General features: G+C 45.1%; 1 protein-coding gene across 1 annotated transcript in view; it reads right to left on the bottom strand.

Moving 5' to 3' along the window:
- The window catches only part of LOC112976770 (protein scribble homolog), a gene marked incomplete at its 3' end in the record, with an annotated part of 72,068 nt that overhangs the window by 18,075 nt on the left and 27,238 nt on the right, over window positions 1-26,755 (bottom strand). The window contains exons 17-27 of the mRNA XM_026088346.1: window positions 23,834-23,923; window positions 23,151-23,228; window positions 20,694-21,008; window positions 20,101-20,181; window positions 13,625-13,882; window positions 13,265-13,375; window positions 8,052-8,228; window positions 6,466-6,582; window positions 2,894-3,082; window positions 2,037-2,156; window positions 1,708-1,764 (exon numbers count right to left, since the gene is read on the bottom strand). Coding sequence (XP_025944131.1) covers window positions 1,708-1,764; window positions 2,037-2,156; window positions 2,894-3,082; window positions 6,466-6,582; window positions 8,052-8,228; window positions 13,265-13,375; window positions 13,625-13,882; window positions 20,101-20,181; window positions 20,694-21,008; window positions 23,151-23,228; window positions 23,834-23,923 — 1,593 coding nt within the window. The remainder of the gene's footprint in view (window positions 1-1,707; window positions 1,765-2,036; window positions 2,157-2,893; window positions 3,083-6,465; window positions 6,583-8,051; window positions 8,229-13,264; window positions 13,376-13,624; window positions 13,883-20,100; window positions 20,182-20,693; window positions 21,009-23,150; window positions 23,229-23,833; window positions 23,924-26,755) is intronic.

Consider the following 26,755-nt stretch of genomic DNA (forward strand, 5'->3'; position numbering starts at 1 on the left):
TGGTATTTTTAAGTAATCTTAGCATTAATTATGGAAAAGCCTTTGCCTACCTAAGACTGAACTAATCCAACTAGCTCAGACAGAGCAGCATGGTTTTGGGAAAGGACTTGCTCTTGGTTTGTCCAGAAGTTTTAGAAATGCTGACAATGACTCATACTATCTGTAGACTATTAGAGATCCTTATGAAAATCCACATGCTACTAACTTAAAACTGGTAGGAATATCCTTTGCTGCAACAGTAACACAACAAAACCAGGCTTTCTCTGAAATCACAACAAACCACTCTCAGTTCCTTTCTGGGCAAGGAACAAGACATATTATAGAAAAAAACTAAACCTGATCTAATTTGGCTCTGCTTTGAGCAGAGCTGAACCAAATGACCTGCAGGTGTTCCTTCCAACCTAAATTATTCTACAATTCTATAAGGTCATTTCACTGGAAGACTTCCCATCTAAGTATAGATCTCAAACACCATCAGAACACCTTGCGGGTAATTGGGACAGAAAACCCTGTCCTACACATACTGATATTAATCTGACTAAACTGTAGGCCAGTCAAGAAAGAGTAAAGATTCCAAAGGGAGTCCATAACACACTGAACCCGTTTTGTGTCTCTACCCCAGTCTTTTGTAAAGTTGTGCTCTCGCACAGCCCATTGCAGCCATGCACAGAAAGCAGAGTGGGACTGTCTAAGTACATATGATTTTTTAAAAAATGATCACACATACCACATGCCTGAAAGGCCATAAGGCCATTTTCTTGTTCGTTGCCTTGTCCTCTTACAGTCTGTGCCACTGTCCATTCAAAACCTTGGTTCTTTGCCAAAATAAGTAACACCTTAAGCGTTAACTAAATTAGAAAGCTCGTCTCCATCCAGAATTGCCAACACAACTGCACTCTCGTGGGGTAGCAAATGTAGAAAGTCAGGTCAAGTCTATTCAGTTGAGGGACTACAGCTACAGAAAGAACTTAGAGAAATTTTAGGTGGATCTAAACTGGAAACCTGAAGAAACGTCTGCAAAATATATCCATACTTATCTACCAGGAGAAAAGAATCACAATTCACAGTACTGAAGAATTCAACTCTCCCTCACCATCCAGAAAGATCCAACTGTGAATAAATTACATTTTTAAGAGGGGTAGCTAGAAAACCCAAGTCCTTGAGGAGCTTGACTTTGCTTGACTTTTTTGTGAAAGACTGGGATAACGGGCAGTAATACAAAAAACCCAGCAGACCAGAGAAATGGTCATGCAAACTAAGGAGCACAGACTCGTGATTATCAGGGCCCCTTCTTCAAATTCAGGGCAACTTTGAGCTGTGTGTTCTCATCTTTGCTCATAAACGCTCCATCAGGTCATGGAGTGCTGTCTGGGGAGAATGAATTAAACATGGGACTTCCAAGCTAACGGGTCATTTTTCTCAAAGTTGCAGCTTTGAGAAAAACTTGGTTAGAAAGTAGAAGTAGGTAACAACAAAGAACTCCATAAGTAACAGAAGAGTACCACCAAAGTGGTACAGAAGAAAGTATGGCTAAGTCAAAAAGCATCCAGAATAACTGAGAGATGTAATATGGAGAGAGAAGGCCCCAAGCTCCCCCCATGGGAATAACATTTTGGTTGAAGTAATTCTGTGGCATTTCCTTTAGGGCTCGCAGCCTCGGCAGAACTGCTGTCAAGAACAGACTCCCCTACATGAAAAATCTCTCACCACTTTCTCCATTTCTTCTCTCTCCCACTGAGTTGCTTCTCTCACCATTTCCATCTCCTAGGAGAGACCAAAGTTAGAGCCACTTCACCCAGTGCTCTCTCCCCCCATGGAGCACCTACAACCTCATGAAAATTTCAGTCACGTCCTAGCACACTCCGAATGAAAGAGCGATGACCTACTGATCCCATAAGAAAAAGGAAGTCCACTATCAGGACAGACTGACCTACCCATTATATTGCAGATTACATGCCAAGGGATTCCCCCACTAGGGAATTTCAGAGACTTTTTCCACTCCACACCATTCTCCCGGTTGTAGCTAGAATACTCACCTTCTGTAGGATCTCCAGTTCTTCAGGGCTTAAATCCCGATCAATAGACGAGATACTCTCTAGGCTATTCTTGCGCCCAATACCAGCAGCAAAAGGGTTTGCAATAATTCCTGGAGACATCTACAAAGCAAAAAGACAGCAAAACATGGCAGAAGCACATGGTATGCCATACAATAGATTCCAGATCCTGGGCTTCCAGACACAGAGTATCAAGATGATCCTAGGTGAGTCAGAACTGCATCACAACTTGAAACCTTTTTTCCACTGCCAGTTACACAAAGAACTTGAGAGCTATGAAAGATGAATTTAAACTGACACATGTACATAAAGGGGATAAGATGACCAGGGACTGGATACATATTATAATGGAGAATCAAAAAAGCTTACTTTCTAAGCCCTGAAAAAAAGCAAGCTGAGAAGGCACAGGATTTCTGCCTGTAAGTGTACTAAGGGGAAAGGTAAACACCAAGTAGCAAAATAAATAAATAATAAAAATAATTAAAAAAACCTTCAAATACAGCATTGGTAAAGAACAAATAGGCATAAAATGGCCAGGAGAAAATTACTTTGAAAACTAGGTTTCTAACCAGAGCAGTGATATTGTAAAACAGTTCTATAATCCGCAGTGAGATGATCTACAGAGCCTTGAGAGACTATTCCATTTATCAACTGACAACAAGCTCCAGTTCATACAGCAGGAGACCAGACTTTAGAATCTGGGACTTTAAAAAAAAAAAAAAAAATCTATACCAAAAGGTTGGAAAATCCAGCAATTTTCTATGAGGAAAGAGGTGGGATCCTTGTGGTACTGGTTCCTAGGACGGCACAGGCCTCTGTGCCTACCTTTAAGCTCTCACCTCAATGGCAGCTGCAGCCTTGGGATCAAAGCCATCACACACAAGCACAAGGAGAGCATCACCCACACTTCGGAGTATCTGTACTGATTCTGTATGCGTCATTCCCAGCAAACTCTGATGATTCACCTCTAGGATCCGCATTCCCACCTTCAGACGACCATCCCGGGCAGCAGCCCCAGAGGAGCTCACCTGTAATGAACAGCGTGAATCAAGAGTTTGTCTAAGGAGTTAAGAAGAGAGAGTATGGGGACCACTAGGAAGGAGGGATGAGAAGTGAAAACATACCAAGGAAGCAGGGAGGAAAGACAGAGGCTACGTGACAGGGAAGGGTTTGGAAGTACTTATATACTTAGGGAGAGGGGGAAAAAAGGAAGAATGTGTGAAGTTTAGCAGAGGAAACAGGTGTAGAAGAAATTGCTTACAGGAGAGAAAAGGAATACGCATTTGAAATGTGTTGCCCCAAGGAAAGAAACTGCTGCTGGTTTGTCAGGGAGGCAGGTAAGTAAGAAAGAAAGCTCACACATCTATGACTTGTTTTCAGAGGAAGGAAAGTGTAATAATTGTTGTTGGGGAAAAGAGAGGGAGAGAGAGAGAAAGAAGTGTGCAACTTTTTCACAGAAGGAAAAAAAACACAAGCACGAGTATGTAATTTTTGTAGATAAAGACAGATGCTGCAAAAAGACTTCTCATTGTCTTCACGGTAGATACAGACATGACAAATTACACGTGTGTCATTTTCCCCTCCTATTTTTCACAGAAATCGTATGTGGAACTCCTATTCTCCTTCCTCAACAAGTCACAAGAACTCATACTTGCCTCATGTATACAAGCTATCACTAGGGGAAGCAACTACATGCAACACATTGATAAGGCACGTGAAAGTCAGATTTTGTCTTAAAGAGCGCAAGCATCCATATGTTTGAGGAGAGTATGAGAGCGCATGCCTTGTCACCAGAACAAAAGAAGTAAACGTAAAGGTTTTATTCATTTTTCTCTTCAGGACAGAGAAAAGAGACTGCAGGATTCACAGAAAAAAAGAAAAAAGAAAACAGCACATGCAAATATGAGATTTGTTATAGGAAAAAATATGCAAGCTGGAGAAGTGAGAAGCAACAGAACAACACAGAGTTAGAAGAAGGTACTATCAGGAACCAGACAGAAACACAGGAAACAATTTGAAGGGCCTTGGGGAAAGGAACAGAATCACCAAAGGGCATTACTTTTGTAATGGAAAACCAAAAAGCCTGGAACAAAATGGAACATACGCACACTGTCAGCTGGACCAAATGAACACCTTGGTACGCTGGGTATACAGACACAACCGGCTGGGAGCACCAGAGAGAAATGAATGGTTTCAGTTCAAACGCCCAGTCTTAAAGCTGGAGAACCAACATGACTAGCCTTAATAAAGAAAACTATGACCAGTGCTACACAAGGGCTTTGCAGAAGGACATAAACGTCAGGGATCTTGAGCAAAGCCTGTAAATCTATGACAAGAGAATAAGTAAAGCACAAGGGCTTGTGAGATGGGTTGCTGGATGGGGCAAAATGCACAGACATGTTTGACTGGTTGTCAAGGTGGGAAGGAGGAGAGTGCAATGGCACAGGTATCATCATCAGAAAGAAAGGATAACTGCACGCTGTATATTATTGGGAGCAGTGAAAATAAAAAAACCCCACAAGCATGAGTGTTTTGCTGGTTTATGAGATTTGTTTTGGACAAAAAATACCACCAGATATAATATACATTTAACAAAGTACCTATAAAAAGAGGAGAAGAAAATGCTGCATGCAATTTCTCATAGGTCTGGGGGGAGGGAAAGTAGCCATGCATGCCTATGCATAATTTTCTCAAGGCTGTAAAGGAAAACAAGTAAATGTGTGTGTGGGTGCATGTGCATGCACAAAAGTGGTCACATGCAGCTGAATGGAAAAAGACCAAGTACTCACAATTTCTTTTCCAGGGAGAGCAAGTGCACAAGTGTGACAGTAGAACACCCAGAAATAATGGGAGGAGGTGAAGTTAATGTAGCAAAGTGTCCTTAATGCCAGCTGTCATCTGTACTAGTCATATGTCACTGGGGGCCTCTGAGCTATCTCCACTGAGACAGATTATGAACTTCAAATTATAGATATAATTAATACTTCTCATGGTATTCAACTTGTAACACTTCATCAAGAAGGTTTTAAAAAGTAAGAGCCAGATTAAAATGTGATAACTAATGTACCCAGCAGAAATGCAAATTCAGAAAGACTAAGTGGAAAGAAGGCGGTAATCAGACACTCAAAGAATATCAAGGAGAAAAAGCAGAGCTCTGTCTCTTTGTTACAGGAGGTATTCCAAGGCAAAATAAAAGAATCAGGAAACACACAATCATAAGGGTCAGGCAAGAGAGATCAAGCTGAAATGACACAGTCAGAAGGAGAGCAGAAATGTTCAGTGCTTTGGCTCTATGCAAACTAAAGCAATTATTAAAATGAAAAAATAAGATTAAAAAAAAAGGCAAACCAACCCTGCAATAGGGCTAAATTATCAGCCTTCCAAAAACCTAGATGCTGAAACACTGAAGGAGACAAAAACAAACCTAATCATTAAAAATGATTCTGGATTACAATAATCTTAGGTTTTCTTTTACCACTATTACAAAATACTGCAGTTGAATATGCAACTACTGCTTTGATAGAGTATACTTACTCTTTTAGCTTTAAAAATCAGATAAAGAAGTGATATCGAAGTAATAACAAAAGTTGAGTATTCCATTTCTTTGAAAGTAGCAAGTTATTATAGAGGATTAACTGGCAGTCATGGAGGGTCCACCATCCAGCAAGGATTAAGATCTCTAAAGCTGTGCAGCATTTCCACCCTACCATAACACAGCTAGACAGGGAACCAGTGACGTTAACATGAACGCCCACAGAGTCCCCTTCTGGTCAACAGCAAGAGATGTGAAAGGATTTTGACCCAAAGATTAAACCTCTGATCACAATGCTTTCTTGCTAACAAGAAAGAAAATGCAATACTTTTTGGTGGGAGTATAAGCATATATACTAATATATTGTTGAAAAGAAAACGTGTCACTTCTTCGGGAAAAGCGACATCGCAAAAGAGTATGCACGCAAGCAGTCACTTACTAAGGAAAGGAAGCAGAATTACACACATGGTACAAGGCCCAGGAGGAAAGGTGAGGAATGCATAATGCTTCCAATGAAAGGAGGAAAGACCATGCATGACTGAGTAGGCAGAAAGGTCACAAGCACTTGGGGGAAGCAACAGGAATGGAGAGGAAAATGAAGGAATGTGGGTTTATTTTATGGAAAAAGCGCAAGAGAAGAAATGCAAAGCAAAATAGAGGCAAATATAGGAAATGAAGGAAGAAATCTTGCAGCTGTTGTAGAGAAGGAAATATGAAAGGATACCCATGCATATGCTTCAGTGGATGGACAAAACTCTGGGAAAACTGGTATATCCAGTGAAAAGTGAAGACAGCATAGGGAACAAATTCCCACAGGGATCACTTTTCTCTCTAGCAGTCCCTGCATGCAATTAAGTTGCAGATTTCAGGGTCGGGTACCTTAGAAATGAAGATGCCTTCATCAGTGGGATCAAAGGGATTTCCAGCATGACCTTTTGCTCCACCCCGGATGCTGATGCCCAGCTTTTCTCCTGGAGCCTTTTCAATGCATATTTCCTGTGGACACAGAAAAGGTCTTCTTGTTTCTGGGTGAAGTTCAGATTGGAATTGTTGAGGAAAAAATACTTCTAATAGCTGACCATATTCTAAATACCCTGAAAGGGACCTGATTTGTACCTTTCACTTATTTGGCACAATTTGTTCTTTTTTACAGAATCACAGAATGGTTGAGGTTGGAAGGGACCTCTGGAGATCAGCTAGTCCAACCCCCCTGATCAAGCAGGGTCACCTCGAGCACATTGTACAGGATCGCGTCCAGGCGGGTTTTGAATATCTCCAGAGAAGGAGACTCCACAACTTCTCTGGGCAACCTGTTCCAGTGCTCTGTCACCCTCACAGCGAACAAGTATTTCCTCATGTTCAGATGAAACTTCCTGTGTTTCAGTTGGTGCCTGTTGCCTCGTGTCCTGTCACTCGGCACCACTCAAAAGAKTCTGGCTCCATCCTCTTGACACCCTCCCTTCAGATATTTGTACACATTRATAAGATCCCCTCTGTCTTCTCCAGGCTAAACAGGCCCAGCTCTCTCAGCCTTTCCTCAGAAGAGAGATGCTCCAGTCCCCCCATCATCTTTGTAGCCCTTCGCTGCACTTGCTCCAGTAGTGCCACATCTCTCTTGTRCTGGGCAGCCCAGAACTGGACACACTACTCCAGATGTGGCCTCACCAGCGCTGAGGAGAGGGGGAGGATCACCTCCCTCCACCTGCTGGCAACACTCTTCCTGATGCACCCCAGCAGACCATTGGCCTTCTTGGCCACAAGGGCACATTGCTGCCTCATGCTTCACTTGGTGTCCACCAGCGCTCCCAGATCCTTCTCCGCAGAGCTGCTTTCCAGCAGGTCAGCCCACAACCTGTCCTGGTGCATGGGGTTATTCCTCCCCAGGTGCAGGACCCTGCACTTGCCTTTCTTCAGCTTCAGGAGGTTCCTCTCTGCCCACCTCTCCAGCCTGGCCAGGTCCCTCTGAATGGCAGCACAGCCCTCTGGGGTATCCGCCACTCCTCCCAGTTTGGTATCATCAGCAAACTTGCTGAGGGTGCACTCTGTGCCTTCATCCAGGTCACTGATGAATAAGTGGAACAAGACTGCACCCACTACTGACCCCTGGGGGACACCGCTAGCTACAGGCCTCCAACTAGACTCTGCCCCGCTGAGCACAACCCTCTGAGCTCTGCCTTTCAGCCAGTTCTCAGTCTGGCTTGTTTGATCTGGCTCTACCCTTTTTTCTATTTCTGTCTCCTATTCCAGGTCTAGTCTTCATGAAATCTGATTATTCACCGATTACAACGTCATCATGGGCAACAGGCTCTCCACAATCCTCAATTGGATACATACTCATAAGAGACTGGATTCTGCCACAAGAGGAGAAAACTTCTTACTAGAAGTTTGGCTGTATCCTAGTCCCAAGGTGAGACTTCTGTAAAGAAAAGAGTGATTTTCCCCCAGTGCCCTTATTCAGAACCTACCTGCATACCAGGTGGAGGTGGATCTCGTCTTACTAACATAGTCAGCTCCTGGGTGTTGGAGAGTAGGGCATTCACTGCTTCCTGGTGGGTAGCATGGCGCAGGTCGATGCTGTTCACCTCCAGAATCCTATCCCCTACACGGAGCCCACTGCGAGATGCCAACCCACGGGGAATGACCTACGAAGAATCGTTAATGTTACGACCAGAAGAGGAAATCCTATCTCTATACACGGAGATCTGATAAAGCTGTAGCCAGTCTTGAAAAAACACTGGAACAGAAACCAAATAAGTGTCAAAGCTTTACTGGAAATAGTAACGGATAATTACCATTGTTTCCCTAGACTATCCTCCAGCACCTTCCGAGGCCTGTTTTGACTCCTCTCTCTGCAACCAAAGCTAAGAAATAATGTATCTGTGAAGAATCTGCTCGGTGAGCTAATGCATTAACGCCTTTTAGAAAGCCATCATAAAAAGGACAATTCTATCCTCTAAGCACACCGTGTGTGCATTTGCACGCACTCACACACAACCCTCTCAAACTTTTTTTTTTTTTTTTTTTTTTTTTTTTTGGAGGCTTCTGAGGCATTGCAATGAAGTGCTCAATCATTAGAACCTTGGAAGGTAAGACAGTAGCCAGAGAGATACAAACCCAGCCAAAACGAGCTGATGTCACAAAGACTGCAAGTTAAAATTGCTCATACATCAGGAGAGCAGGGAGTCGGTGACACAAGCAAAAAGGAAACAGAAATTCTCAGTCATCTGACAAAACTTGATATAACTGGTACTGCTGGTAGTACCAGTTATTTGCTACAGGATGCTGTTCAAGCAGGATTTTCATTTATATTATTAAAGCCAGAAGAAATCATCTAGCACATCATGGAGGATTATCACAGGTCACTCAACACCACTACTTTCTCCTGCTCTAAGCTCAGTACCATGTTTTAACATAGTTACCTCTCAGATGAGCATCTAATCTCGACTTGAAGGTGCTGATGGCTGCAAAAACTATGATCACCCTTGATAATTTTCTCAATGACTAATTACTCTTTCTAGTTAAAAAAGTTTTCCTCAGTTTTCAGCCCACTATTGTCTGACATCTTTTTTTAAGCCCCTGTTTTTATCTTTCTCATTTGGAAAAAGCATCCTTAAGTACTTTACAATTTATCCACAAGAAGGTAAAAGTCCGTCACTATATGACATTTTCTCCAGCTCTTGAATAATCTTTGTAGCTTTTATTTCCTTTTCTGCATTTTTAACATCCTTTGATACTGCAGATAGTTCAAGTGGATGAAGGTTTTGACTTTGGCTTAGCCAGCACTGCTTTCAAAGGAAGCTTTGGTCCCTTCACTATCCTATATTGTATGTCCAAAGATCACATGGATCACTGTTTTGCACCAAGAATTCATGCTGTAGTTTGTTTACTATGATGCTCCCATGCTTTTCAAAGTTACTGCTTTCCAGAAAATAATACCACAACACGGTAAACTGTTCAACAGATTATTTCTAGATGTAAATGCTCATGTTCGGTTACATTAAAGTACATCTATTTGAATAGAAAATGTGATCAAATTCTCTTTTTTTCTCCTCATTATTTACCATATTGTCAATATTTCTATGTACATTTTATTGGCTGCAACTAGAGATTTACTTCAATAGCATTGCTACTGTTGAATAGCATCAGGTCTGGTATAAATCCCTGCAAAATCCCCCTGCAAACACTCCCATTCAATGATGTCCCACTGATGGCTGCTCCTTGAAAGCTGCCACCCAATTCCAAGTTAATTTGTCTTCTGCTATTACATAGCATTAACTTTTATTCAGAAGATAATATAGCAATTGTCTTAAAAGGTTATTTTTATCAAGCTGTCTTCATCAATCAAAAGCATAACACTGGCAAAGAATGAAATAAGATTTGCTTTACAATGTCATTCAACATGTTTCTATGTTCTGATATCAGCATTTTGATCTGACCAAATCCTGTGCCAGCTTTTCCATTATTTTGCCTATGACCGATGCCAGACTAACCAAAAGATTGCTTTCTCCCAAGAGTTCTGAAGGACCGCAAATGTGAAATTGCGGCACTGTTGTCCAAATGCATGATCTACCATTACAAATGGCCAATGTAACAACACCGGCAGCATCAGTACAAAAAGGAGTGCTCTAGAGGGGAACTTGAGAGCTACAGACCAACTAACCTAACTTCTATTCCTGGTAAAATGATACGGTCAACAGTAAAGAGTAAGATTTGTGAGCATGTGGATAAACGTGGTTCGTTGGGAAAGAGTTAGCATGGCTTCAGTAAAAGGAAATCCTGCTTCATTGACCTGTTGAAGCTTCGTGAGGGAATCAATACACACATGGTTGAAGGGATCTGGTAGCCATAACATTGTTTTCCAAAAAAACCCTTGACAAGGTCCCACCCCAAAGGGAGACGTTCCACAGAGACTGAGTCTCCACAGGATGGGAGGAAACTGAACTGAAAGCTGGTTCAGGGAGAAGCAGCAAAGGGCAGGGTTGGACGGTCACTTCTCAGGATGGAGAGTAGTCCCTGATGGGGTCCCCGAGGGATTGGTGTGGGACTCATGTTATTCAGCATGTCCCTCTGCATGTTCATGCTGAACCCAGCGTGTTCAGCAACCTGAAAAAGGCAGTGAACAGTGAAATCCCCAGGTGTGCAGATGATATCATGCTCTTTTGAGTAGCCAAATACCACTCTGGTGCTGGGAAACTCCAGACGGACTCAAAAAAGCAGTGGACAAAAAGGCAGTAGATGAGCTTCAGCATAGATAACGAATCTAGGGAAAACCAATCTAAACCATGCCCATACAATGCTGAACTCAGCCACTGTTGAATGATCTCTGAAATCATGGGCTCTACATGAAAGAAGAGTCCAAAAAAGCCCCCCAAATGTTGGTCATCATCAGAAAGGGTATTGAGACAGACAGCTTCACTTTATATGTTGGTGCACCCATGTCCCCAGAACGGCTCAGTTCTGTGCTCCCACAATCCAGGTAGAGCAGAAGGGGATCCAGCAACTCTGCTTGGGACTGTGCAAGGGTGATGGTGGTGTGTCACAGGCCAAGAAGCACCAACAGGAGCGCCCCTGACACTTCAGAGGCCTTGGTCTAGACAGATCTTTAGAGGGAGGATACAGCTTTCAAGGTCTTGGGCTGCAGGAAGTGCCTCGGGCCTCTTCCCAAAGCTGGTGGTGATGGTGACCTCCAGCAGGAGGAGGTGTGCTCTGGTTGAGGCGCCGAGCTACAGAAAGAGGTGAGCAGACTGCATAACATCAGGGAAGATGAACAGGAGAGCAACAGCGTCTTTACAGAGACTCTGCAGAGAGAAGAGCCTAAACCCCCCATCATATGGAGGGAGGGTCAGCTAGGGGCTATGCTTGAAAAAATAGCAGAGGCTCCCAAGATGGGAAAGGCTGGAAGCTTGTGACTGCTGGCAACAGAGGGAAGGCACCTTCTCATAGCGCCTTTAACAAGTGAGGAGAAAAAAGCTGCATCAAGGGAGGCATTGGAGCCACAAACCATGTGTCATCACCAAGAGGAAGCATCAGGCGAAAGCCATTGGAAACTCCCTACTGCAGGGGCTGAAGCACACATCTGCCAAACAGACTTGCTGTTTCAGGAGGTTTGTTGCTCGCCAGACCTTGGACCCAGTATCTTGTGGAAAGACTGCCAAGTCAGCAGTGTGCCCTTGCAGCAGTGGAGGCTAACTGCATACTGAATTAGCAAGGGTGTAGCCAGCAAGTTGAGGGAAGTGATTATTTCCCACCAATCACTTGTGACACTGCATCTGGAATACAAGAAAGGCACTGACAAACTGGAACAAGTACAGCAGATGGCAAATAAGATAAACAGGGGGCTGCAGAATGCATTGCACAGGGAGTGGCAGCGATACCTGGGCTTGTTCAGTCTGAGAACAGAAGGCTAAAGGGGGCCTTACTGGTGCCTTCAGCCGCCTCAACACAAGGGTACAGAGAAGAGAGAGCCAGGCTCTTCTTGAAGGTGCATAGTCATAGGAAGAGAAGCAACGGACACAAGTTGGACATGGAAAATTCTGACTAAATATTAGGAAAGAAATGTTCACCATAAGGGTAGTTAAACATTGCAACAGGAGCCCACAGAGGCTGTGAGAGCTCCATCCTTGAAGCTATTCAAAACAAGCTGATCTAAGTTGGCCCTGTGCTTTGAGTGGGATCAGATAGATCAAATGACCTCACAGGTCTGTTCCAACCTCAATTACTCTGTGATCCCACATCTAAAGAAGGACACAGCGAAGTCAGAGAAGGTCCAGAGAAAGGCAACCAATATAATTGAGGGGTTGGAGCAGCACCTTGCAAGGAAAAATGAAGAAAGTCGCAACTCGAGTTTGAGAAAAGGCTAAGGAGGGAGATGAACGAGGTTTACAAAACCATGAAGGAGGTGAATAAGCTGAACACAGGACTCTTGTTTACCAAATCAGCAATACAAGAATGGGAGAGCACTCAGTGAAACCAGTAGATCGGTTTCAAACAGATTAAAAAGTGTGCTTTCTCACATGGCAGATATGAACTTCTGGGACTCGCAACTGTGAGGGGTAGGAAGAGACAGACTTGGCATGTCCAAGGGACCAGAAAGATGCATGGATGCTAATAGGACTGGGCAGGGATGTCCTCTCCAACATCTCTAATCCAAAGAGCGTGGGTGCGGGGGACTGTGAGGGAAACGGGCTGCAGAAGGTGGCTGGGTTTGTGTGTTGTTCCTAAACAGCATCTGCTAGTGCCATCGTTGGAGACAGAATACTGGGTCAAATGAACATCGGCCTGAACACAGGAGGGCACTTCCGTTTTTTTCTTAGTTACACATTCATCCCACTGACAGTTTTTGAGTAATGACCAGTTTTCTGAAATGCCCACATCTTTCCAGGATTCATTAAAAACTAAGAGAAGCTCACTAATTTCAAAAGCTAACTCCTCAAACAGTTCAGCATGAGTTATACACGTTTGCTGGGTTTTAAGTATCATTTAAATTTCTAAAACAGCAGCAGTATGTCTAATACAAATTAACTCTTTACACATGCATGCATCCTTCCTCCCTATTCCCCACTTTTTGTTTTTTAATCTACTATACTTCTCAGACTCTTGCATCAAAATCCTTCTTCTTAGCCCAATAATTAAGCAATTCAGGAATGTCCACTGCTGGGCTGCCCACACAGGCCCCTACCTTTGAAATGAAGACCCCTGGTTCATGAATCCCAAACGGATGGCTTGAATGGTCACTGCCTCCTACGATGCTGAGTCCCAGGGGACCACCTGCTTTTACAAGGTGAATCTCCTTGAGGGAAAAAGAAGCAGAGTTACAGAGAATAAAGGATATCACATAAGGACCAAACACACTGAAAAACATGGAGTTGGGGACGTTCTGAGTTAATGAGCGCAAGGAAGCTCCCACAGCCCAAGGGAGCTCCCCCTTACTTCTTAATGCCCCAGTAACTCAGTGGACCAGCCCTCATCAGGCTGATCACCTTTTCAAATGAAAAACACCCAACATTACACCACCCCATATTCCAGCTGTCAGGCTCACCTCAATCGGATACTGATCCTCCAGGCCTTTAGAGAGATGGTTCCTCTGCAGTGAAGGTGTCTCCTCAGGCGGGCTCTCCCCATGGCTGGGAGGCGGTGGCGGGGAGTGCATGCGCACTCGTGGCACCCCTGGTGAGTCTCCCTCGCTGAGCTGCTCTGCACCCTCTCTCTCTACCAGCAGCACGATGGTGGGGGAGGATGCGGTAAGCAGCGCTACTGCCTGATCATGCCTGGCTTCTGTCATGTCTACCCCATTGATCTAGAACAACCCGCAAACTCAGTGTCAGAGCATCACCCAAGTACACCCTGTTGTTTTAAGCACTTGGCCAAGCACCCTAAAGGACCCCATTCTGCTAGAATCCTGCCCCTCCTCAAAAGTCTACTAAAGACTTATGCCAAAGCGCACTGTAAGTTATCCTGCTCTTGTGATAAAGGGACACAGGTACCTGCATGTATCCAGCCAGACCACAACCCTTTCTCTAGCCAGTTCGCCAGCCCCCTTCCCACCTTCCCTGCACACCTCCAAGCTCTAACAGTATCAGCGATGCTCCAGGGGACCATGAAGACCCAGTATCATGCTCCACCTACAAAGCTAGCTATTTGCCAAGATTATGCCCTGGCTCACTCATTACCAGGAGGCTACCTATCACTCCTTCATGGCTTTGCATTCCAGCTTGCCTGCTGGTTCATGATGAAAGAAGCCCAAGGGGCTATGTTAAAGGAATGGGTCAAAAGATCTTAACACGGGAAGAAGGCAGAGCAGAGCATTGATTCCCAGAAGTGTCACATCACACTGATGTGCCACAGGAGCACCTGCCGTTGTACCAGACCATTTGCCCTCATCAATCACTTTCAAGAACCTAGTAGCAGGCACTGAACTGCTGAAGGACACGACACGCTGTGTGACAGGACCTGTGGCTAGCCACTGAGCTGCTGCCCACCCACACCGAGCAAGGTCAGAGCAGTTCAGGGAGGCCTGTCCTGTGCTGCCAGTTTTAAACACATAAAAAGCATACCCAAGGTCTCAAAAGATTTGGAAACACTGAGAAAGAGACTCTACCAGTCAACAGTGACTGGCTGGCTGGCTGGCACAAAAGGAAAACTATCATTCTTTGGGGTCAGAAAACATTATCCAATATGCTATGCCAAGTAATTTCAAGAACGCAACTACAGTCCTGCTATGAAACCAGCAAAAGATTTGATGCTTTGGATGAAGAGGCACTTCCAGTACATATAGGGAAGCAGCAATGTCATTTGTACAAGGCACTGATGAGAACTCATCTGAAAAACTGTATACTCCTCTTATTATTCATAATTTAAAAAAAAAAAAAAAATTAACACAAGCTAACATATACACAGAGAAGAGCTACTAGGCAGAAGAACAGAGAGCCTTCCTTAGGAGAACAAGATTTAAAGCAGCTTGACTAGAATATCAAAGGCCCAGAAGGGATGTGACTGTTCTCCGCGAATGTAGGAGGGACAGAATACTGAGCAGAGAGCTAAGCTGGAAGAATGCTGCCAACAGGACCAAACTTTCCAAGAAAAAGTTGAAGTTGAAAGTTAAAAGTTTTCTAATCCTTAGGTTCTGGAACAGCTTCCCAAAATGAACTGTGGGGACATGAAAATAACAGCTGTTAAGATGAAGTTTGATCAGCTTATGAAACAATAATATGACTTTCTACCAGCCACATCAAGCAACTGGATTCTGTGGCATGATTCCCTGCTGCCCAATTCCTAGAAATATTATAGCTAGCCTCCAGCTCCCTTGTGAGAAAACAGTTCTTGGGCAAAGCTAACTGCACACAGTCTGGCAACACTTTGTCCAGAACTTGCACAAACACTATCATCATTCTCACCAGACTTGCCTCTATACAATCCACAGTCAAGTTCTTAAGACCGAGAAGCTTCAGACTAAAGCAAGGTCTTTGTCACCCTACTTATGGCTCTCAGCAATACAGCCTGCTCACCAGAACTATCTTCTGGTCATACCAAAAAAAGGTAGGTGAGACAGCCTTATACTCCTAGGTGTGACACAGACAGGAAACACTCAACCCCACAGTCTCTCCCTTTAGAGAATTGTCCCCAAAAAGGCACCTCCGGCACCGACCATAGGTGACTAACAGAGGGACATGAAGACATGCCAGCCTGCATACGCATGCTGGAAGAGGTTGGGTACCTGGTAATGGCTATTTAACATAAGAGAAGAGAAGGCAATAAGCAGGAGAGGTAAAATATTAAACACACAGATACACAAACCCTAATGAACAGCAGATAACAGAGACAGAAAGACCAGCAAGACACTGACTGATGGATCATTAAAGGAATCACTTAAAGATAACCTTGATTCTTTTTTGAATTTGGTTTGACCAAAAACATATTAACCAATAATATGAAGAAAAGAAGATTATAATGGGTTATCAAAACAGGTCTCATGAGAAAGAGCAAACTTACTACAGGAAGTTCTAAGGGTGAGTGTGGGAATGTGCAAAACTCATTATGGGATATTTAGGGGAGTGATCCAAAGTGGAGGAAAGGGAGGGGTCAAAGTGGATTCAGAGAGAAAGCAGCATGGGAAAATGGAGAATAAAAGAGGCTGATCACATGTAAGCAGGCTGCTGGTTGGTACATTTGTCTGGTCAAGTCCTGTGCATGATCACCGAAGGCTGCTCTATCTTTTTATTAAACACTATTTCTGTTTACTGTGAGTTTGCACTCTATTCTCTGGGGGGGCACGTGCAAAACAGAGACAGAGAGATCTACTAGTGAACTAAAAGTTGGACTAGACACTAAGTAGGAAACTAGAATCTGGAAAGACCCGACATCCGGCCCACAGACTGAAGAGACGTGTAAATGTGAACATTCATGTGAGTTAAGTGAGGGAGTGCATGTATATGTTTCACTAGCAAACTTTAAACATGATTAGCCACCAAGCAGGAACAGGGTCAAGTCATCTGTGTTGTTCATGCGCTATGAGGGCTGTTTTTATTTATATGGGTGCCTGTAAAGGTACTGCCCTCCTTCCCATTTGTGTTAATCTGTGGCTAGCCATGTCTGTAGTGTGCAGAAGTGTGTGCGAACGTGTGTGCTCTTTCATCTTTGGAATTTGCGCTCAGCCTTGCTAATGTGGCTGGACCTGTGAATGGGGAGAAACTGCAGCCTTGCATCCACCGAACTGGGAAGGGAGGAACCGTTTGGCACCTCCAGTTCACCAGATCCAGCAATTTTTAACAAAGACGACACACAAGAGAAGAGACTGGACCATGAGGCTCTTTTCACCAGATCAAGGTCCAATATGTTCCAGAGACAGATCTGCAGTAGCAGCATGAACTCTTGATTTCATGCATTCCCCTCTGAAAACCCTTCTCTGTTATTATTCCACCACTGATATGAACATAAGAACGATCAGGCTTGGTCAAACCACAAGTATACCACGGTACTTCCACAGATACTAGTGATCTGGGAACACAGGAACACCCTGAGTCAGAGGTGTATCACATATAGGAGCCCTGAACAGCATTTTCCTCATGAACGTCTCCACTGCCCAGCAAGTCATGCTGCCTGCTAAGCTTTTGAACAGCGAGCTTTCCATGGCCTTTGTCACCATGCCTCTGCTTAGCAAGAGAAGGCGGCCAGTCAGAGCAGCTTGGCTACCCGGTGCCCAGAGGAAACGAAAGGGTATCATCTGCCCTTCACCAGCTCCACACATGGTTCTGTGTCCCAGGGAGTTACAGATCTCTGGAAAACTTCTCAGTGACCAGACTGCTCTCACTAAGGCCCCCGTCTACCACCTGGTGCTACTACTGTCCTCAACCACCCCAGAACCAGTTTTCTTCGTTCTGCTCCCAATCCTGTCCCAATAAACTGTCTGTCCTTAGCCACCACTTCCACTTCAGCACCCTCCCTGCTGGACTCCTATCCGGTGATTCAACCTATCCAACATTCCCCCCTTGCAGCTCCCTGCCCTATGTCTTTTGCTACCAAGATGACTCTCATGATATCCACCGCACGGCTATATCAGGGTGTTATTCACAAGAGACTAGAATATGGAGAGGGCTGGAGAGTTAGTAGTCAGTCACAGGTGAGGTTTGTGGGGTGTTAACTTTGAAGAGAGATCTAGGCTGGGCTCTTCAATCCATATACTCAAAGCTCCCTGAAGCAAGTAAAAGGAGTTATCCCCGTCCTTCCCTGCAGAGAAGTCCAGGATGGCTTCGAGCACAGGATGAGAATAGGAAGCTGTGCTGTATTTCTTTTCCTAAGAAAACAAAAATTCTTTGGCAAAGTGAGAACAGAGGCATGACTAGGAGACTGTGGCCTTGGCAAATGGGACATATGAAACTGCCCGCACCTTGCCAGGGCCCTCTTGCTTTCCTCATGCAGATCTAGGGGAATATCTGCAACCTGCACAGCACATCCCAGAAATCATCACATACTGAAAAGCTTTCCAATGAGAATGGGCAATCACTGCCTTGAAGAGTTGCAGTAAATAGTGAATTTATGTGATAGTAGCTGGGCACTGTTTTGTAGCGAACACTCTCAACATCCTGTACCACTGGGCCAGAGCAGTACCGCAGGTCTAAGCTAGCACCAGACTTGGCCACAGACAGGGTAGAACACATACAGCTGCTTCCACCTCTCTTACAAGAAGCAGACATTCTTGAGGACAAATACCTCCTGGAAGATATGAGAGGCCTCAGGATATAACACCACCTCCACCATGGGGACATCCTACTTAGCAGTAAACCCCACAAACAGGAAACGCAGAATGGCAGCTGCTGCCAGGAGGCAAGGCTGCTGGAGATGTAAGGTCAGACACTTGCGGGAAGGTACAGGAAGTTATGTGAAAAGCCCAGACTAGGCAAGTATTTCTCTGAAAGATAATAATTTGTTCCTATCACACTGATCAAAGGGTTTGAGCTGTAGCTGATGCTCACCACCACATCTCTTATTACTACACATACTTCAACACAGGCCATGTCCTTGAGAGCAAAGGACCATGCTCTCAAGTGTGGACATATTTCCTGTCTATGCAATAACACGGCACTCTTCATGACAGCAAGGTGTGTCAGAGGACCAATGACAGCGAGGCCTTAATCCATATCAAAATCTATTAATGCTCCTGAGTTCTGTAAGCCTCGAGCCCATATAGAGCAGTCCGAAGACACTGCAAGCTGTTTCTAGGGAATTAGATCTGCTTTTCCTAAGAAGCTGCCCATGGAAACAAATATAGCTGCTAATGGAGGGTTGGGGTGGGGGGGTGTATGGAAGCAGGTTGCACTTCAGACTCTACTCTGCGATCTTGTGTCTCTTTCTTGCCACAGGTACAGCCGGTCAACACCACACAATGGGTTCGGTGCCTGCAATTATGTCTCTCAGTCATGCCTCCATACCAGTGGAGCATCAAAAGACGAGCTAAAACCAAACAAATTAGGCTAGCTGGCAGGGTAATGGCTTGATTTTGGGGGTAGGGGAATAACATCAGCAAGGAAGGAGGGAGGCTGTACCACTTCAGGTCCCCTGTCAAAGCAGGAATGCCAGACCTAGGCCAGAACTCCATTAAAATTTTGTGCCAGAGAGAATACAACACAGCCCCCAGCCTAGGGATAGAGCAGACAGAAGCCAGCACTGACAAGGCTGTATCAGTGTTTACACACACCAGCCCTGTGGTAACACGTGCTCTTACCACAGCAGCTGGACTGGAAACCCACCACCAGCACTAGGGATGCAAGAGCTTTCATTCACTCGGAGGCAGCATGCGAGCTTGGGAAGAGCGTGAGGAGACTCAGCAGACTCTCGCCACAGGAGGGGGAGCAAGTGACACGTAAGGCAGAGAGACTTGATGGTTAAAGGCAGCGGTCAGATTCATACCACTGACACGAACAGCGTGGAAAACTGGTGCCAGAGTTTCAAATGAAAGACTGGGGAAAGGACTGCAATACGCACTGTCCAGCCCCACAGCACTCTCAGTTAATCCCCCTTCTCTCCAGCCTGCACTGACCCCTGCCACCTTGCTTTCCACAGGGAGCAGTTGTCAGCTGTGCCCCAGAAGGGCTTCCCTTCCTACACGTCCTAGAGCACTGCAGGAGAGGCCTCCAAAGTTGTCCTGCAAGGCTCTGGAGGGAGACCCAGGCCAGGCCAGTGGCATAGCATCATCTCTCTCCAGTGCAGTCCGGACTGCTGCACGCAGTCCTTTTGGGGAAGTACTCGCATGCAGCACTTGCGGGAAAAGGAGAGGCATTAACTACACCCACTGCCAGTCACAAGCTGGTGACGGGCAGGGGGAAAACCACCAAGATTTAAACGCTCTCCCAGACGGCCAAGGAGCTGAAGAAAAGGCCCCCAAAACTCCAGCTTCAGTGACAGGAAAACAGCTCCTGTCTGAGGAAGGGCAAGGAGCTGTACTTGTGATTGCTACCCCGAGAGCAATGAGTCAGACCCCTTGCCAGGCCCTCCTGCCCTTCCCCCCACACCCACACTCACCGAAATGACCCGGTCTCCTACATGCAAAGTCCCGTCCCGATGGGCTGCACCACCTTCTGCAATCCGTGAGATAAAGATCCCCTGAAATACAATCACAAAGGTCAGAGCAGCCTATGTTTCCCCTCACCAGAGCCTTCGCCTCCCAGAATTGCTCCCTGGCACTAGGTAAGTCTCAACCCCTTTCCACCAGCAGACTCCTCCTCCTCTGCCCTGGCATTTCCCCTTCGTTCCTCACTCTGCGCACAAATCCTCTTCTGCTTCTAGAGCCACCTGCAAAACCTCCAGCTGAAGCAAAGCCTTCATGTGGCCATGAGCCCAGAATATATGTAGTCAAGAGGACAGAGGCAGGATTAAATGTCACTGGCCTGGATCGTGAGCCTCAGCCCCACCTCTTTCTGAGCTTCTCTCCATCCCCAGCTTAGAATAGATTCTGCCTCTCAGCACAGATAGAGAGCCTGCGCAGCCCACCAGCCCGAGTCCCTGGGCCATGCTGCTGCTTCCTGCCAAAAGCGAGGAAGACCATGCATTGCTCCCACAGCCTATGCGGAGATTTGGTGATTGAGCACCTTCATTCCCAGGGGATCATCACTGACCGTGTCACCAGCCCGGTAGGGTGTGGAGCCTTTGCCACCAGCAATGCTGAAGCCCAGACCCTTCTCATTGCGCATGAGGCAGGTGGAATATCTCTCCGTGGGAGGTGCCCCCTCAGGCCGCTCCGGGAAGCGTAGACCACCTCGCCTCTCACGAGGACTGTAGTCATCCTCGGGGCGCAGTGGCGTGACGGTGATGGCGTTCTCTGGCTCCACCATCCGCTCCCGCAGAACCGTCATGGAGACGGAGCTTCCTGATCCACGCAGTGCTTCCACTGCCACATGATGCTCGGCGCAGTGCAAGGACACGCCGTTCACCTGGGGACAGACAGAGCAGGGCACAAACCTGAACTCCATAAGGAGCTCTTCCAGCAGTCTGCACAGAGAGCTCCAGTCTTAGTAACTGCTGCCCCGCAAAAAATACAGCTGATCTCCTACAGAGCTCTATATTGCCACCTTGTTTCCACCGGGATACCCCAGACCTCATCTGCTGCCTGCAAGGGAGTTTCCCCACACTTGCACACAGCACAAGAGGATCCTACAACATGTGATGCCTACCCCGCTGCCTACAACGACAGCCTCTGCCAAATGGAGTATAAAGGTCCTTCCAGAGGAATTCTCCCCCAAGGTCCCCACAGACAGCAAACATACATCCCATGGGAATCCCCCCAGACAGGTAACTGCTCACCAAAACCTATCTCCCCTAACAGATCGCAGTGCAACTCAGGATGACATGACTTCTCGTTGAGCTTTAAGAAGGGCATCTACCTCCTCATAATCTGAAACACCCATTCCTTTCCCCTCCACACAAAACTACTAAAGTACTTTCAGAGAGGACAGCAAGTTCTGCAGTCCTCAGGGAAGCAATCAGATTCCCTCCACTCTTATTTTCATGACTTCAGAGATGAAGTCCTATCACATCAGAAGATCGAGGAAGTGCAAAGTTGGGGTCCAGGAAGCTGAAGAATCTTCCTTTCATAGCAGCTGCTTCATTTCATGTTAACACACACTTACAGGAAAGGTTGTCTGGCTCCCAGCCTGAACACTAGAAGTTCATACCTCATCTCTTCTACTTAGTGGAATTTAAGAATTTCTTCCCATCATGGCCTTCATCACTGAGCAAAGTCTTGTATCCTTATTCTAAGGGTAAAGAGGTATTCCTTACAATTCATAGTCAACCCAACTCTGATGTGCCTCAGCCATGTCTTGCTTGTGGACATGCACAGTATTTTAATAAGAATATGACAGATCTCTTGAGAAATGTTATGAGGGTACATCCACTTTTGCAGGAGGCACAGATGAATGAGCGTCATGGGAAGGCAAATCAAAAATGAAAATAATTAGTCTTTTCTGAGAGCCATAACCAAAGATGGATCTACTTTCTATCAAACAGTAAGCTGCCATCAATTTAACTGTTAGGGAAAGGAGGAATCATTCATCTCTCAAAATCTTCAAGAATCTTCAAGACTTCCCTTTTGGAAATCACTCTGCAGCAAAATACAAGATGATATATTCAGCACAAGAATGCTGGGTTACATTTAAGGCCCTGCAATATACAAAATATCACGCTAGATGATCAAGTGGATATTCCTTTTTGAACTTCATGAAATTATCAAGACAATGTTACGATAATTGCACAAATGAACACTGTAGCTTTTGAAACTCCAGAATCAAGTTTATCTCATGAAACCAATACAAAAACTTTTAAATACAGAACCATATAGCACTTTAAGTGACTTCTACCATGGTCAATGCCAGGTAAGTCGTGAGAAAGAATGGAACTTATAGTCAGGCAGATGCCCAGGCCTCTACGGCTAATATATAGGCTGCAGCCAGTAGGAGTGCATGATGTATTCTAGAGACCATACTAGATCTCATGAACATGGAGCAGTTCTACAAATAAAGGCCCATTATTTCTCTGATCTCAATCCAATATTGTAACAGTAGATATTTCCCTGCATGGTGCAATCAATCCTTCCTCAAGTGGATCTTGACTCTATATGATTAATCATTTTTAAAATAATTTGAAGAGAGGCAGGTACAAAGTATCTTAATCAGAGGCCCTCTGGTTAAGATTTTGTCTTACAAGATCCACTTCTGCCCATATAAGAAAGCAGAAACTGACAGTGGGCATAGAGGCTGGCTGGTCGGCCTTTTGGAGAGGCTGGCACACACTAGTTGGTATCTCTACCTGCCTGGGTTACAGAACACTTCAGAGTTGGGGAGAATGAATGCAGGAGCATTTTCTGTCCTTATAAAACAGCAAAGGATTAATGGTAATGTTAACTAAACAACTAGCTCTTTGAGCTGGGGATTTTGTTTTGTTCTTGCACAGTTCCTCATGCTTAATTTAGCCTACACACCAGTGTGATGCAAATAAATACCAAACCTCATCTCTCCCTGCTCTCTAGTCCTTACTAGTTCTAGACATTTACTTGTTCACAGCACCTAGGTTCTTACCTCCAGGAGCTTGTCCCCAACACGAACCCCTGCACGAGCTGCAGGACCCTCTTCTGACACCCGTGAAATAAAGATGCCCTGAAAACAAAATTACATGTTAGAAGAGGTGAAGCCCATTCCTCAACCCTGGAGAGCGTGGAAGGAGAACATTCAGCCCTACTGAATTTCAGGGAAAGGGGAAATCCTTCACCAATCCCATCCCCTGGATTGGGGGAACAGGACAGCCACATCACCCATTCTGGAATTGATGTAAAGGGGAAAGAAATCCCATTGCAGGGCTATATCACAGGTGACAAAGTGGAAAAGGGAATGACACTTAATCCTCTTCCAGTGGGATGAGAACGTGACACAGCTGATGACACCACATGAATGGAAGACAACCCCACACCCTTCCCCTTTTGAGTCTTGTGCATCAGGGCACAGATGGGAAAGACGGTGCTGTTCCTCATTATTGCTCTATGCAGTCACTAGCTTGCAGGTACCAGAACTTGGGTTCCAGAGGCGACAGCTTGTTCAGCCCTGCCAGCCTCTCACTTCTGGAAGGGTCAAGGACTGCTCCCATCTTGCTCTGTGAAAGCCCAGCCTGGCCACAGGCCTGATACATATGGACATCCAACTTCTAACTACAGAAGACTAATTTCTGTAAGTGGATGCTTCAATAACTACCCAGCCCAGGGTCTTACCTCATCATCACCCTTATAGGGGGTAGAGCCCTTGCCCCCTGCGATGCTGATGCCCAGCCCCCCTGTCTGCCGCACGATAGTCAGTGTCAACTGAAAGGAGAATGGACACAGGTTACAAGTCAGCGCAGACAGGGAGAAGGCCAAAATCATCTTGAAGAGCAAGGGATGAGTATATAAGAGAACAAGCACAGGAGTTCAAACTTTATATGCATGCATCTGCTCACATATCTGTGTGAGCTGTGGTATCCGTACCTCAAAGGGACCAAAGTTACAATACATTTAGACAAAGTCTTTTTCACAGTTGAGCCCTGAACTATATCTCAAGACCAAGAGTCAGTTTGCTCGCAATGAACAGGTCAGAATGAGATGTCCACCACAAAGTAAACTGAGAAGCAGTGGGATGGGACTGGGTAAAGAAGCAAGGATGGTGTTCACACCACAGCCCAGCTCTACCACATGGCTCCCTTTGGGGTCTAATTCCATACAACTACTGGGAGATTAAGGGTCACCCCACTGTAGCATGCAGTAACAAGAATTGCACCTCTTCCAGAATACCCTGGACAGATACTCAGTTTCCATCAATAGAGCAAAGCCAATGAGTGAGTCTGAATAAGCTATCTGCTTTGCCCAGCTGGCTCCTTCCTCGTCTTCCTTCTGCACAGGCAGGCTCAAGATTGTGGCAGTGCAATATAGAAGCCTCTTTTCCTTCCTCTCTCCCTCCTCCATATACCAAATTATACCCAAGTTCCAAAAGCAAAACTTTTGCTCGAACTTGAACTGAAACTGCCTATATTCGGGACACTAGCATAAACTGCTCAGGCTGCCTCAGTCATGAGAGGGAAGATATGGAACATGTGGTAGGATATATGGAAGGGAGTGGGATACAGGACTCTCGGGGATCTGCCAGGGCCAAGGACCAAGGAGCTGGTGAGGTAAGTGAAAGAAAAGTACAAGACACCTGGAGAGAACCAAATTTGCTGTCCTCCAGATGTCACTTCTCTGGAAACAAAGTCCAGAACAGAGAGCGGCTGCTGCAGAGGCATCTAGCTTCAACATCATGTCCTCTTGGCTTAGATCAGGCCACAACATGGGCTGCAAAAGAAGCAGGAGACTTGCCTTCCTTAACCCTCTCCCCACAAATCCTTCTTTACTTTCTACAATGACCAAAGCAAGAGCCTGTGGGAGCTTCACATTCTGCTAAGATTAAAACAAACAAAAAAAGGAGATGAAGAACTAGAATTAGGTTCTTTGCCATTTCCTTTGGTGCCTAGTCAACTGTAAAGTTGACGACTCCAGCCAGGTGCTTCACAAGGGAACCCCCTGATTCTACCCAGCCCATAAGTACATCTCCCCACGTGCAAAACCTAGCAACTGAGTGAAATCCAAGTACTGAAAGACATGCATTCTTCAGGTGAGATGGAGAAATATGGTGGTCATGAGAGAGCTCTGTACATCACTGATAGCACACAGTAAACCAAGTTATAGATTAAACATACTTGAGTGAAGGAGTCTGTTGGATCTAACTACAAATATCTACTTGCTTTTTTCCCCCAGTCTTATTGGATTTTAATAATGTTCTAAAGACTTCTTTCTATATTCAACACAAAAACTTCTAGAGATCATTGAAGACCTGGTTCCCAGACATGGACTAGAGAGTACTTAAAAACAGAATCTAGATATTTCCAAATAAAGTAGCTGATGGATTTGTTCAGTGAGTGAATGAATAAGACAGGATGTCATTTTTGACTTGCTTCTGACAACAAGTAAAGAATTTACCAAGTTAGTACTTCCAGAAAGTGGCTCTCATTTGCACAGTAAGTTGATTAAGTTTAAACTAACTGAAAGATAAACAACAAAGAAAGATAAATTTTGCAAAGTCATAGAAACTAAACCAAAAACATGGGGGAACTTGCCAGAAAAGTCAACTGGGCTGAGGATTAAGAGCCTCATTTCTATAAAAATAAACTGAAAGAACCAAACACCAAGGAGGAACCAGACCTAATTAAATTTAAAGACACTGCTGGAATAACAGCAAATGGACATGAATTGGACATAAATATATTTAGGCTGGAAAGAAGATTTCAAACACCCCAAACAAATGAGTCCTTGCACAAAGACAGTGTGGCAAGAAATCAAACTGGTGAATGGTCATTTTAAGTCTATGAAAAGAAAGATGTGAATATAAACCTGAGAAAGAAGAAACTGGATTCAGTAGCCTATTAGGGCTTTTCAATTTTATATTCAGTGTTGCACATTATGGCCAAGACACTGCTTTTTTTTTTTTCCCCCCCACAAAAACTGTAAGGTATTTCTTCCAACAGCATGTCTGTCCTGAGGCTGCTTCAGAGCTGCCTTGACTTTCCTGATATCTAGACTGATAGACTCTGGAAACACGGCGAACAGTTGCCCTAATAGCATGGGACAACACAGCTTCTGCAATCACTTTGTCAGTGACTTTCCTGCATTATTTTCTCTTCTTCTATTTTTGCCCCCAGAACCAGGGACCCACCCACCCCCCAGCAATGGTACATCTCACAAGTAACAACAAATCAGAGATATTCCCCACCTAGAAACACATTACTCATCTGATTCTGGTTCCTGACATCAACAAAACAGACAAACTTCATTAACTGGGCTACACATGCAGTGTTTCTTCCCAGTTCCTTCCAGACAGGCAGGCAGGCATGCCCTCCATGGGAAAGCGCTAGTGGGGAAGGGGAGGAATAGGAAAACGGAAAAAACCACCACTTCAGCCTAATGCTTGTATCTCCCTGAACTCCCACTGAAGACAAGGAAAAGCCGATTCTCCTATCAACTACAGCAAAGTATAAGCCAAGGAAGCAGGTGTGCTTCCCTCCCTCCTTCTGTGTTTCTGCCTGTACATTTCTGAGGAATTCACTCAAACAAGGACTGATTCCATCC

The sequence above is a fragment of the Apteryx rowi genome, unplaced genomic scaffold (assembly GCF_003343035.1).
Source record: "Apteryx rowi isolate R43461 unplaced genomic scaffold, aptRow1 scaffold_766, whole genome shotgun sequence".
Lineage (NCBI taxonomy): Eukaryota > Metazoa > Chordata > Aves > Apterygiformes > Apterygidae > Apteryx > Apteryx rowi.